At 43.0% G+C, this 15,000-nt stretch overlaps 1 protein-coding gene across 19 annotated transcripts in view; it reads left to right on the forward strand.

The window, feature by feature from the left end:
* celf6 (CUGBP Elav-like family member 6) overlaps positions 1 to 15,000 on the forward strand; it is a 138,508-nt gene that overhangs the window by 90,842 nt on the left and 32,666 nt on the right. For 11 of the 19 annotated variants that reach the window (XM_076287439.1, XM_076287447.1, XM_076287453.1 and 8 more), the window contains one exon: positions 12,027 to 12,155. In XM_076287439.1, the coding sequence (XP_076143554.1) occupies positions 12,027 to 12,155 (129 nt within the window). The remainder of the gene's footprint in view (positions 1 to 12,026; positions 12,156 to 15,000) is intronic. The other 8 variants (XM_076287444.1, XM_076287449.1, XM_076287455.1 and 5 more) reach the window with 1 other exon arrangement.

Consider the following 15,000-nt stretch of genomic DNA (forward strand, 5'->3'; position numbering starts at 1 on the left):
GACAGATGGGTCTCTCTGTCTGAGTTTTTTGCTGGCTAAATTTTCATTTCCAAATCCATATGAAACTCTCTTCCAAAGCAGCGTTCAAAAGACTGCTGGAGAGACTTCCACAGAGTGGCCTTTTTCTGTTCTGTAAGATCTACACTTCAAATCAAACAGGGACAACATGATCAAATAGGCAAAATACCAACATTCAATCTTAATAGCCAAAGCTAAATGAAAATGTTAAAAGCAAAAGTCTCGATTCAAATACATATAGTATAGTTACTACTGGAGCACATAGACGATGATCATGGCCTTGCTACTGATGAGAGACTTGATCAAAGGTGCCTCTGAACTCTTCACGCCTAGCGCTGCAAAGTACATGCTCAGCATTTTAAAGCACAATTTGGCACTGCACAGTCATCACAGTAAAGCTCATTTGAACTGAAATAAAAGGCAAACTGGAAGTGGAGGAGATAGAGAGGAAATGAGAGGGAAATGTAGCAGGAAAGCAGAAGAGACAAGAGGAGAAGAGACAAGGCGAGACAGACAGAGAGAGAATTGTAAGAGAGGAGAAAGAGAGGAGAGACAGAGAGAGAAGAGAGAAGGAGAGACACAGAGAGAGGAGAAGAGATGAGATGAGTTAAGGCAAGACAGAGAGAGAATTGTAGAGGAGAAGAGAGGAGAAGAGAGAAGGAGAGACAGAGAGAGAGGAGAAGAGAAGAGAGGAGAAGAGTTAAGGTGAGACAGACAGAGAGAGAATTGTAGGAGAGAAGTGAGGAGAAGAGAGAAGGAGAGACAGAGAGAGAAGTGAGAATGAGAGAGGAGAAGAGAGAAGGAGAGACAGAGAGCAGAGGAGAAGAGACAAGGCGAGACAGACAGAGAGATAATTGTTATATAAAGATTATATAACAATTATATTAAGATTATATAAAGAGATGAGATGAGTTAAGGCAAGACAGAGAGAATTGTAGAAGAGAAGAGAGGAGAAGAGAGAAGGAGAGACAGAGAGAGAGGAGAAGAGAAGAGAGGAGAAGAGTTAAGGTGAGACAGACAGAGAGAGAATTGTAGGAGAGAAGTGAGGAGAAGAGAGAAGAAGAGACAGAGAGAGAAGTGAGAAGGAGAGAGGAGAAGAGAGAAGGAGAGACAGAGAGCAGAGGAGAAGAGACAAGGCAAGACAGACAGAGAGAGAATTGTTATATAAAGACAACACTCTGCCGAACAGCTGCCACTGCTGTGGAGTCCCACAGCAAAATCTAACATACTCAGACATTCTCCAAGGTAAAAAACACCCTGTCTATACAGACATTGGAGAGGTGAGACAACTTCTTCATCTCATCTTTAAGAAATTGAGCTAAACTGTAAAAAGGGAAAGAGATTTAAAAAAAAGTACACTGTATTATATGTTCAAATGTGTAATATGTTACTGAATGCAAATGTACAGAATGCAGAGCATGTCACTTCACATGTAGCATATATCTCTCCCTTCCTCTTAAACATCTCTTTAGACTACTCTGAAACCAAACACATTTATACATGGTTAAATCTTTTTCTATAAGCTCCTGGAACATCCAAGGGCTTTATTCATCAGCATTTGGAGCAAAGAGTCTTAATCCTGACTTTTTGCTTAACATCAAAACCCATGACATTGTTGTTCTTTTAGAAACTTGGTGTAAGGCAGATATAAACACACACTGTCCCTCAGACTACAAAGAAATTATTCTACCATCTTTGAAAAACAAAAACATCAAACACGGCAGAGATTCAGGGGGTGTTATAATTTGGTTTAGGGAATACCTATCACCTTATTTATCCATTATAAAAAGAGATCTCACTCGTATATGGTTAAAGTTAAAAAATGGGGTTATAAGTCAAGAAGGTGACCTGTACATTTGTACAATCTACACCCCACCCGCAGAGTCACCATACTGTGAAGATGAGTTTTTTAGCAACCTGACAACAGAATGCAGCAATTTCCAGGCTCAGGGGAATGTGCTGCTCTGTGGTGATTTCAATGCCAGAACCGGCCTTGAAAATGAAATAGTTCAAATCAGTGCAAAAGAAAACAAATTTATTTAATCAACAAACTTAGAAATCACAGCAAACCCAAGACACAACCCCGACTCTGTCACCAACAAATATGGTAAGGAGTTAGTGCATCTCTGTCGAGGCCTAGGCCTGTACTTTCTTAATGGTAGGATGAAAGGGGACTCATTAGGTTGGTTCACATACTGCTCAGCTCTTGGGTCTAGTGTAGTTGACTATGCAATTACTGACATGGACCCCTCCTCCATCAACGCATTCACTGTAAGACCACAGCTTCCTCTTTCAGATCACTGTCAAATAAATGTATACCTTAAAAGATCTATGCAAATCAAGATAACAGATACTAAGAAACTTTTATCTCGAATTCACCAATGCAGCCAACTCTTCTGAAATTACTAATAAAATTAATAGTTTTTTACTAACACATTTTCATCCATATCCACCAGCTGTTAAAACAGCCGTAAATCAAGTAAATTAACTTTACCACATAATTGCACATAAAGCAAACCTCTCAAGAGGTAATTCCAAACCCAAACATAAAGTCCACAAAGAGCAATGGTTTGATAAGGAGTGTGATATGATGAGGAAAAATCTCAGACAACTATCAAATCAAAAACACCGGCAACCAAACAATCCAGAGATGAGAGAAAATTATTGCAAAAAACTCAAAGAATATAAACAAATGATTCAAAAGAAAAAACTAAATATGGTAACACTCCATAATAAGGTGCCATAATAAATAGCAAACTAGTAATTACCTAACCCTTTGTTAATTGTTACTAAAATATCTATTTGGCACAAGTTAATAGTTTTTTCATCATTAATTAAATATTAGTTGTTTGCATAAAATCTGTATGTTAATGTTTTAACAAATCTATTAAATAATATTGTATTAATATATGTTAATAGTTAACTAAATATATTTTTGCCACTAATTAACAGTTATTTCTTACATCATTTAAATGTTAAATGTTTATTTATTATTATTTACAAACTATATGCTAATATAAAAGTTAATGACATATCATTATTTATCTAGCTTTTATGATTAGCTTTGTTGAGAATTTATGGAATTTATGGTTTATGGCTTTATGGTCTTGTGGGGTGCATACGGCACCCTACTGCCAGTGGTTGGTTGTGTGAGAGTTTGCGCTCCTCTTCTTCCACTTCATCCTTATTGGATACCTTTGTGGTTGGCTGTCCTGTAATTGGTGACTCTCTGTCTAGTCTTTGAAAGTAGTGTACTCTTTGCCTTTGGAAGTACTATTTGGTTGCTGCTTGGATTTGGTGAAATTCAGGGGAGGGGTGTAACAGAGTTAGAAATGTAGTTTAGTGTTTGTATGTGATGTAATTAAGCAGCTTTATTGATATTGGTGTTTTGGAGCCCCCTTTGGAGAAACGCTATACTGCAGTTCTGCTGCGTTTTGTCCTTGTATTGTTGCCATAGCCGATCAGAAGCGGTATGCTTTGCATTGGGTAGGTTGACTGTATAAAGCACTCCCCACTTTTGTAACTGTGAAATGTTGTTTAAGTTGAAAACTTTGATATACCACGTGTATTATGTTACTTTACATGTATTTTTAAGATTTGGGTGCAATTCTAGCGACTTAGAGAACGTTTATTAATGTTTTCATTATGACCACGAGTTCATACACACTGAGTCTAACGTGACTAGCTGTAATCTCTGCTAGCAACTTTCCATGCATTCAGTGTAGTTAAGCAGTTCAGCTTAGTGTGCATGGAAAGTGCAATTCAGTCTAGCAGGAAATGAATGTACATTTAGTTTAGCATTATGTTTATGCATTACCTCCGTATGGTCTACGTCTGTGAGTGTTTAGGGAGTCTCAGAATATTAATAAACTGTCGTTCTGTGCACCTGAACATTCCATGTCTCCCTTGCTAGTAGGGCTGACAGTGATGGTATAGGAATGATGCATGTAATATAGCCCATTCAACTACTTGTTGTTTTGTTTTAACTTTTCCTAAAAGAATAAATGTGATAAGCCAGTTTTGGTCTCAGTCCCTTCACCATCTGACTATAGTTATATATTACTAATATATGAATTAAGCTTAACCAACTTTATTATAAGGGGCTCCATACTGATAGTAATATATTACTAATATATTAATTAAGCTTAACCAACTTTATTATAAGGGACCCCACGCTTATAGCTATATACCACTAATATATTAATTAAGCTTAGCCAACTTTATTGCAAGCGGTTCCGGCGCTGACAACAGTGGCAACATGTCAAGGTAGCTCCATGTTTTTTTCTTGAATTTCCCCTTGGGGATCAATAAAGTATCTATCTATCTATCTATTGTAAGGGTCTTATGGAGAGTGGTTCATATTGGGATAGGCAGAAGCACAGTTTAATAACAATTAGTTAAATAATAATATGTCATTAACTTTTCTATTAACATATAGTTTGCAAATAAACATTAAAAATTTAAATGATGTAAAATATAACTGTTAATTAGTGCCAAAAATACATTTAGTTAACTATTAACACATATTAATGCAATATTAGTTAATAGATTTGCTAAAGCATTAACATACAGTTTTTATGCAAACAACTAATATTTAATTAATGATGAAAAAACTATTAACTTGTACCAAATAGATATGTTAGTAACAATTAACAAAGGGTTAGGTAATTACTAGTTTGCTATTTATTATGGCACCTTATTATGGAGTGTTACCAAAAATATCTATAATGCAACACTAGATGAAATTGAAAGCTCCATCAACCAAAATCAGTTTTGGGAAAAGTGGAAAACCCTGAATCCCAAACAAAACCCAGAGCTACCCCTAAAAGATGGAGAAACATGGAGGAATTATTTCATGCAACTCTATGAGAAAATCCCTCCCGATAACCTCACTACTGGCCAACAAATTATAATGGAAAAATTACACCTCCTCGAAAAAGTCATTAAAGACAATCAAACTCCCCTCGATTACAAAATCACATCTGAAGAATTAGCAGAAGCACTCCTGAAACTCAAACCTAAAAAAGCATGTGGACCTGACAATATAAAAACAGAGATGCTAAAACATAGCACCCCTGAGCTACACAGGGTCATCTTAAAACTGTTTAACCTTGTTCTCCAAGCTGGAGTAGAGTGGAGATTCGACCCCAATAACTACCGAGGCATCGCTGTTGTATTCTAAACGCCCGTATACAGGCCTTCCTTATCAAGCACAATGTCTTGAGTAAAGGTCAGATTGGTTTCTTGCCAAAACATAGAACCACTGACCACATTTACACCCTATACACCCTAATCAACACCCATGTTTTAAAAGGAATTAGGCAGATTCCCATTGGCATTAAATATACAAAAAAGATCTTTAAAATTCTGGATCCACCTAAATTCTAGTGACGAGAACACCATACAGTTTCAAGCATACAAAACCCAAGAGGTCAGCCCTAAAACCAGTCCCCTTTGCCAGTTGGTTCTGAAGTTAACTAATACTCTAACCCATCGATCTCAGACCAGCACTGCTTTTCAAAATCAGATCAAAGTAAAACAAATTATGATTCAAAGTAAGAATAAGGAACATTGGGATGATCAAACAAAATCACAATCCAAATTAGAATGTTACTTGTCACTAAAACGAGATTATGAATTGGCAGAGTACCTCTCCACCGTCAGAGATACAAAGCAGAGACAGATTCTTACCAAGTACAGGCTAAGTGACCACAGCCTTGCCATAGAGAAAGGCCGGTACAACAAATCATGGCTTCCCAAAGAGCAGCGGCTCTGTGGTCACTGTATGACTGGTGAGGTTGAAACAGAGATGCACTTTCTCCTATACTGTCCAAAGTTTGAACAGATTAGAAAAATATATTTTTTACAATTCTCAAATAAAATTCCAAATTTTAGCTCCCTTAAAGACTGTGATAAATTGGCCCACCTGCTAGGAGAAGGATTGACTGCTCCGCTGGCTGCAAAATACGTTACAGCTTGCCACGACATGAGGGACAGTGAGTCGGACACTTTGCCACAATGCCCGACCTAATGTCTGTAATTAATCCAATGTATTATAATGTGTATGCTGCCCGTGTGTGTGTGTGTGTGTGTGTGATCACATGCATATATGTGTGTGTGTGTGTGTGTGTGTGTGTGTGTGTGTGTGTGTGTGTGGAAAAAGAGAGAGAAAGTGAGGGTATACACACAATTTTTCATGTTACTGTTTCCTGTAATGCTGTCAATGTTCTAATTGTTATGCTGTTTTAATTGTGCTTTGGCAACACTGTACTTACTTACAGTCATGCTAATAAAGCAACCTTGAATTGAATTGAATTGAATTGAATTGAATTGAATTGAATTGTAAGACAGTAGAGAGAAGAGAGAAGGAGAGAGGAGAAGAGAGAAGGAGAGAGGAGAAGAGAAAAGGAGAGACAGAGAGAGAATAGTAAGAGAGCTATACGTCCAAGTCTGTGGAAGTCGATGTGAGTCTAAGTCTATGTAAGTCCACACATAGTCTTTTGTTCTTTATTTGTATTTCAAGTACAAAGCTATTTGTCATGCCAATAAAGCCATTTTACTATCTGAATTTTAGATACAAAGGGATATAGCCCCAGAGAGAGAGAGAGAGAGAGAGAGAGAGAGAGAGAGAGATAGAGAGAGAGAGTCCTGTGAGCATCATGCTACTACTACAAAAGTAACACTTTATTCCAGGGGGAGCAGCATCAGTACTTGACAGCATATGGCAACACTGTGAAATCCATTAATTTTTAATGCACCGACCGGCGAATTGAAAGAGCCTTTCTCAGACAGGCAATTGTCAGATGTCAGTAGTGTTTTGATAACTTTTTTGATCTTCCCATTTTTTTTATTTTTATTTGCATTCATAAAACAGGGGCCAGCCACATGCCAACTCGGCTTGGACATGGCGCGAGAATGACAAGCACTCATTTTCCAGACAATTGCTTCTGCCCGCAGTCACGACGTGAGCGAAGGGCTCAGGAGAAGAAGAGGGGAATGACAGAAAGAGGAAGGGAGGGGGGGTAGAGAGAGAGTGAGAGAGATAGATAGAGAGAGAGAGAGAGAGACAAAATGTGATTGGGAGGAGGGACAGAAGAGAGGGAAATAAGGGGAAAGGTAGAAAAAGAAAAAGATAACAGACAGTAAAAAACAATAAGAAAACAGTGTTGACAGATAGTAAAGAGTCATTGAGTGGTTGAAACAGAGCTGTATTTCTTCAATAAGTGCAACCACTATACTGACTTCAGATGGCAATTTATAATATACATAGAGGTCACTGGTAATATAACTAACAGATAAATTATATTTTGTGGCATACATAGAAGCAAGTAAATATGCATCAGCATTATAACATTAGAAAATGACATAACTGTTACAAACACACACACATACAAATATGTTTACACAAGCATCATCTCACACACAGTACACACACATACTCTGTGAAATCTGAGGGTGTATCACACAAAAAGGGAGGATGAGGGAAGCACACCATTCAGAGACAGCCGGCTCTGTGCACTCCTCCAGCCCCAGGGGAGAAGCAGCTCTCTCAGGCCCCAGAGGAGGGCCTCATCCCTGGGCAGTACGAGAGGGCAGCTGCCAGAGGGAGTGGAGCACCTCTTCAGCATGCAAAACCATAGGCTCATTGACTTACACTCCATATTTATAGATTTTTTTAAATCAGTTTATTCATGTATATATTTATTTATCTATTTACAGCTTGTGTAAGTCAAGTGTCTATTTGTTCAGATAAGCTATTAGATTAATTTATGTTTGTAAATGCATTTTTAAACTCAGATGGTCAGAGGTCTGTGTGTGTGTGTGTGTGTGTGTGTGTGTGTGTGTGTGTGTGTGTGTGTGTGCATGTGTGCGAGTGTGTGTATTTTGTAACTGATAGAAAACTAAACATTATTATACCTGGTTTAGGGTTTGATTGCTAGGCGCACAAGGCTATTTGTTGTGTAGGCGAGTGCACAGTTATTAGGAATCCCAATATAAACTGAGAAAGCTGATGACTGTCTTATATATAATAACAATCCACAATGCAAGCGTACCTCATCTTAGTTTCTCATTAGGATCTATTTGGTTGCCTCTCGGCCACTGCTGGTGGCTGATGTGTTACGGAGCTGTGAGCGGTTATTTAATTATTTATATTTCTCACTAACACATTTGGACTGTTCTTCACTGCACTCATGCTTATTTAATTGGCCTTGTAAAACTGATATTAGAAGTGACAAGGCTGAACGTGTGTGTGTGTGTGTGTGTGTGTGTGTGTGTGTGTGTGTGTGTGTGTGTGTGTGTGTGTGTGTGTGTGCGCGTGTGTGTGTGAGTTGGGGAGATATTTTCTGTCGTTTAAACACAACACAAAGTCTACTAATGCAGAAAGAAGGAAAGTGTGTGTGTGTGCGTGTATGTGTGAATATATGCGGACATTTGTGTGTGTGTGTGTGTGTGTGTGTGTGTGTGTGTGTGTGTGTGTGTGTGTGTGTGTGTGTGTGTGTGTGTGTGTGTGTGTGTGTGTGTTTGGGTGTGTGTACATCACGTACTGTATGTGGACATGTTTTTGCACCTAGAGAATGAAAGCACTCAAACTGGTGTATTAATGTCTAGGAAGGACTTAAATGTAGTGTTGTGTATTCCCAACAAACACACACACACACACACACACACACACACACACACACAAAGGAACTGTTAAAATATATATATATGATGGGGGGGAGGGAGAGGAATATGGCAACTGCATAGAAAATACATTATATTCTTATTCTGTGGAGACACACACACACACACACACACACACACACAAACACACACACACGCACGCATACACATACTTACATCTTACCAGAGCTGCTGTAGGATGTGTTAGTCCTCCTAGACTTTCAGGAAGTTCCTAGATTAGGACAACCCCTTCAGACATATTAGCGCTGAGGTCACACTTTACAAGCCACCTGTCAGGCCTTTCTTTAATGATTTGTTGTTTTTTTTTTCTATCTATATGTCATTGTCGTCTGCCCTTGAGTAAATTGCTCTGTCAAAAGTGATTGGATTCATACAAAAAAAACTTACAACACTGTAGCACTGGAACATAAACTTTTTTTTTAGTGCATAAGCTTAAAATGGGTTTTAAACTTTTCAAATGAAAAGTTCACGAAAGGCGTTCTGAGATGACGTTTAAGCTGTGGCCCTTCTGTCCGTCACCCCATCAGCCATGCATTAGCGTCACACATCACAAGCTGTGCAGTGTCACCTCCATCAATCCCACAATCCCTCCCCCTCTACGTTACGGTGACTTTGATGGGCACTTTCAGTGTGCCTCCACACCCCCCTTTGAAAACACCTGTCACACATGCTGTGGATTGAAAAAAAAGACGAGTGCATTTTGTATTAAAAGTATGTGCTAGGTGATGAAGTGGAATAATTAACCACATTTGAATGAATAGCCCTTTTAGACAAATATCCTTTGGCATAAATATCTAAAAGTCCAAAATGGCATGTTGTCAATGTTGTCTGAACATGATGATGATTTGAAATATGAGGTGACGAAGCATGTGCATATGAATGCTTCAGATGAGACGACGGCCTATTTCATTCTGTAGTGCCCAAGAAGCCACAAGCGAATCCAGGCACAGCCAGGTGATGCAGCAGGTGTGCCTGGGTTTGTGTGTGTGTGTTTGTGTGTTTGGGATGTATTTGGCAAGTGTGTGTGTGTGTGTGTGTGTGTGTGTGTGTGTGTGTGTGCCAGGATGTGATCTTGAGGGGAGAGGAGGAAGCCCACAGGTTTATTTTTAGTGCAGCCGCATCTAATGGGGCCTGGCAGGTACAGGAGGCGTCACATCTGTTGAGGCCCAGGTGACACACACACTCACGCACACTCTCTCCCTCTCCCTCTCTCTCTCTCACACACACACACACACACACACACACACAGACACACACATAAACACACACACACACACACACACACACACACACAAGCACACACACACACTCACACACACACACATGCACAACCCCAGATTTGTAGTGCACTCTCATAAAGGACCTGGCTGACATACACACAGAAATAGGCTTACATATCTCAAATACACATAAATACACTTTTCTCATGAATACATATAAATGCACACTCAGATACATGCAAATCTCTCTCTCTTTCTCTCTCTCTCTCTTGCTTTTTCTCACTCTCTCTCTCTTTCCATCCATCTATCTATCTATCAAACACACACACACACACACACACACACACACACACACACACACACACACACACACACAACCACACGTACACACATTCACTCCCTCTCCCAGTCAAGTGACTCACACTGAGGACCCAACTGTGTCGTTTCTAATCAGCTGCTCTGTCCCCACCCACCCCTTTGCCCCTCGCCAGCGGGCCTGTCTCGTCAGCGCACAGCTCCGGGCCAGTAGCGGCGTCTCGGCCCGACTCAGCCAGCCAGCGAGGCCATGATGCGGGCGGTAGAGCGCAGCACAGCGGAGCGCCCCGGCTCTGTGTGAGGCTGCAGGGAAGCAGTCTGGAGAAAACTAGAGTGTGCAGGCAGCATTGCTTTCACTGGTGCCTTTGGGAAAGAGAACGATGTTCATGTATACATACACGTACACACACACACATACACACACGCACACACACTCACACACATACACACACACACACACACTCACACACACACACACACACATGCACGCACACGCACACGCACACACACACACGCACACACGCGCACACACACACACACATGCATTTGCACACACATATGCACATGCTCACACACACACACACACACACACATACACACACAAACACATACACACACACACACACCCTCATATAAATAGAACGGCAGAAACATGCAGCACAAAGGAGGATGAGAGAAGAGATTAGTAGAGAGAGAGAGAGATGTTCTTCTTTCTCTCCTTTTCTCCCTCCCAGCGTTATCATTTCTCTCTCCGTCTCTAAATGTATCTCTCTTTTTCGCTCTCTCCATTGATGCCCCCCACTCTAGTGGGCAGTACAGTACAGGAGTGGAGAGGAGAGGAGATAAGACAATATGAGAAGTACGCAGCGACAAGTAGAGGAGAGAATAACTGGAGGAGAGGAGCAGGAAAGTACAAACAGTTTGTACAGTGCAGAATGAAAGCCTGAGAGACCAGAGATAGAGGGGTAGAGCTGTGAGGAGGAGAGGAGGAGGTGTGGATGGAGGAGAGGGGGAGGAGGAGGTGTGGAGGGGGAGGAGGAGGTGTGGAGGGAGGAGGGGGGGGAGGAGGAGGTGTGGAGGGAGGAGAGGGGGAGGAGGAGGTGTGGAGGGAGGAGAGGGCTAGCTCGGGAGTGTTCCTGAAAGCTCAGCGCTTTGATTTCCCATGCCCTCAGCCCAGCTCACCACAACAGTGCCATCAGCAGCAGCACGCCGGCGCTCCCTTAGTCTTCCTCTCCTCCCCTGACATCCCTCGCTCCCCTTCCTTCCTTCTCAGACATCTTCTCTTTTTCACACTCAGTGGTGCACACTTTCTACCTCTCACTTTCTCTATCTCTCTATCCCTCGCTCTTTCTCTCTCTCCTAGTTTACAGTGTGTTGCGCTTCTTTTCACAGAGTTGTCTACAGTACTCACACTCCGTCTCTCTCTCTCTCCCCCCTCCTGTGTTTCCCTCCACTCTCTCCTTCTCTTTTCTCTCTCTCTCTCCATCTATTCCTGCTTATCCCTGGCATTTGCTTTCTCTCATCCTTCTTTTGTCTCCGTACTTTACTCTCTCTCTCATTCCTCTCATACCTCATTCCTCTTCTTTTTTATCTCTCTCTCTCTCTCTCTCTCTCTCTCTACCCATCCTATCAATCTCACACTTTCTTGACATCTCTTCTTCATCCCTCTTCCTCTGTCTCTCCTCTCTTCTCCCTCACTCTTCTACCTTTTCTCCCTCCTTCCATCCTTCCTGCCCCCCCCCCCCCACACCCTCTCTCGTTCTGTCCGTGTGTGTGTGTTTCCTCCAGAAGACAGGAAGCTGTTTGTTGGGATGCTGGGGAAGCAGCAGAGTGAGGAGGACGTGCGGCGGCTCTTCGAGACCTTCGGCCAGATCGAGGAGTGCACTGTCCTCCGGGGGCCCGACGGGGCCAGTAAGGGTCAGCACCCACACACGCGCACTCACGCACACACACACACACACTCACACACGCGCACTCACGCACACACACACACACACTCACACACGCGCACTCACGCACACACACACACACACTCACGCACACACACACACACACACACACACTACTCACACACACACACACACACACACACACACACACACACACACACACACACACACACACACACACACACACACACACACAGAGTCAGAACTGAAACATGGAGTCAGAAAACATCAGGCTTTCAGATTAGTAACTCAGATTCGTCTCAACATGGCCCTGTTTTAGTGCTGCCATGATTCCCATGCTGGTCCTGTGTGTGTGTGTGTGTGTGTGTGTGTGTGTGTGTGTGTGTGTGTGTGTGTGTGTTGTCAGGAAGTGCCTTCTCCTCCGTGTCTTCCCTGGCTGCTCTCCCTCTAGCTCTCAGCTCTGCTGTTTGTTTGCCTGTCATCCTCCTCCGCTGCTCTGTTCTGCTTCTGCTCCGCACAGACATCTCTTTTCCTTGCCTTGTCTTGTCTTGCCTTGCCTTGCCTTGCCTTGCCTTGCCTTGCCTTGCCTTGCCTTGCCTTGCCTGCACCGACGTCTCTGCTTCTCCTCCAAACGTACTCCAAACGACGATCTTTCATAGCTTCCTCCTGCTGCGTGTGTGTTCCTCTGCTGTCTCGCAACTCCAAACACACTCCGCTCGCTCGCTCGTGCTCGTTCTCTCTGTCTCTCTCTCTCTCTCTCTCTCTCTCTCTCTCTCTCTCTCTCTCTCTCTCTCTTAGAATCACATCTCACTCCTCCTCCTCTCTCTCTCTCTCACCTACTCTGTCTGTTCTCATCTGGGCCCCCGCAATCACACCTTCACTCTCACACTCCCTCTCTCTTTTTCCATCTCTGTCTCTCCCTCTCTCTTCTCTATCTCTCTCTACATCTCTCCTTCTCTCTCTCTCTCTCTTTCTTGGTCTCTCTCTTTCTCTCTTTCCCTTCATCGTCCACACTTCATACCTCACTATCCATCCCCTGGCACGGCACTCAAAAAGCCGATCCACTAACACTTACCCATCTTCTCCACCTCCTCTCTCTGTCACACTTTCTCTCTTTCACACTAGCCTCCTCTCCTCTTTCAATCTTCTCTGTCTCACTCTCTCACTTGTCATTCTCTCCTCTCTTCTTACCATCCTTTTACCTCTCCTCTTTTCATGCTCTTCTTCTTGTCTTCATCTCTCTCTCTCTCTCTCTCTCTCTCTCTGTCTATTTTTCCTTATCCTTATCCTGTGTGGTGCATGGTGAGAAGAGGAGGAGGAGGAGAAGCAGGAGGAGGAAGAGGAGGAGGTGTGATGGTGTTTATTGCCCATCTTCCTGTCGCTGCTCTGTGGAGGCTCACGGATGAAAAGGCTCTGTTGTAAATAAAGCATAAATAAATGCACCTCACACACACGCGCGCGCACACACACACACACACACATACACACACACACACACTCACACTCACACGCAACAGCAAGCGCTCAGGCACAACAACACCACACACATACACACACACACACACACACACACACACACACACACACACACACACACACACACACACACACACACACACTCACACTCACACAACAGAGCACACAGGACTCAGAGCACTGTTGGAACACCTCGGCAGGCAGTCTCAGCCAAAGCAACCAAGCGTGTCTCTGTTCTTTTAAACAATTGCATTAAGAAACACTGCTAGATAATTATAGATTTTTTCCCCATCAGAGAAGCCAGGTTTTCTGCTCCAGGATTCCCCACTGGCCGTATGATGTCCTCAGATATGCTTGTTAGAAACAGCAGGGTATAGCATGTACAGTAAGACCTGAACTCCACATGCTTGTTATTTCCCATACACACAGTGTATGTCCTCTATACCTGAGTGTGCATGTTGTTGGTGTGTGTGTGTGTGTGTGTGTGTGTGTGTGTGTGTGTGTGTGTAAGTTGTATATGTGTGTATGTCTATAAATGTGTTTGTGTGCATGTGTGTGTATATATACGGTATATGCAGAGGCAAATGTGGGAAGTGTATGTATGTGGGTGTGTGTGTGTGTGTGTGTGTGTGTGTGTGTTAGGGATAGTATGCCTCCTTCCCCTGCCACATCAAAGCGGTAGACGCTGGCTGTTCTGTGCCGTGCTGGGTGATCCTATCGGTGTGTACATCTGTTCCGCCCGCTGTCGATCCCGGCCGCTGTGCCAAACACAGCCTATGGCATCGCTCCTGCTCCCAGCCAATCTCTGCCCCCCACCCTGCCTGACTGACAGCTGATAAAGTCCAATAAGCCCTCCACTGCTGTGTCAGGAGAAAGCTAGTCGGAGACTTTGCTCTCTCTTTGCTCTCCTTGGTCTCTCCTTCCCTGTGTGTACCTTACTTTTTCATCCTCTCTCCCCTCCTCTCTCCTCCTCTGTTCTCTCCTTTCCTCCTCTCTCCGCATTTCTGCTCTCTTATCGTCTCCTCTTCCCATCTCTCCTCCTCCTCTCCTGTCCTCTCTCCTCCTCCTCTCCTGTCCTCTCTCCTCCTCCTCTCCTGTCCTCTCTCCTCCTCTCTTCTCCTCCTCTCCTGTCCTCTCTCCTCCTCCTCTCCTGTCCTCTCTCCTCCTCCTCTCCTGTCCTCTCTCCTCCTCCTCTCCTATCCTCTCTCCTCCTCTCTTCTCCTCCTCTCCTGTCCTCTCTCCTCCTCCTCTCCTGTCCTCTCTCCTCCTCCTCTCCTGTCCTCTCTTCTTCTCCTCTCCTCTCCTCCTCAGCTCTTCTCCTCTTCTCTCCCAATCTCTCCTGTAATGTTAATTGTTTTCTATCTCGGCCTTTCTGT

The sequence above is a fragment of the Alosa pseudoharengus genome, unplaced genomic scaffold (genome assembly GCF_046254945.1).
Source record: "Alosa pseudoharengus isolate Yale_2024_CS ecotype anadromous, Long Island Sound unplaced genomic scaffold, YU_APseudo_1.1 YU_APseudo_1.1_scf_16, whole genome shotgun sequence".
In the NCBI taxonomy this organism is placed as follows: domain Eukaryota; kingdom Metazoa; phylum Chordata; class Actinopteri; order Clupeiformes; family Clupeidae; genus Alosa; species Alosa pseudoharengus.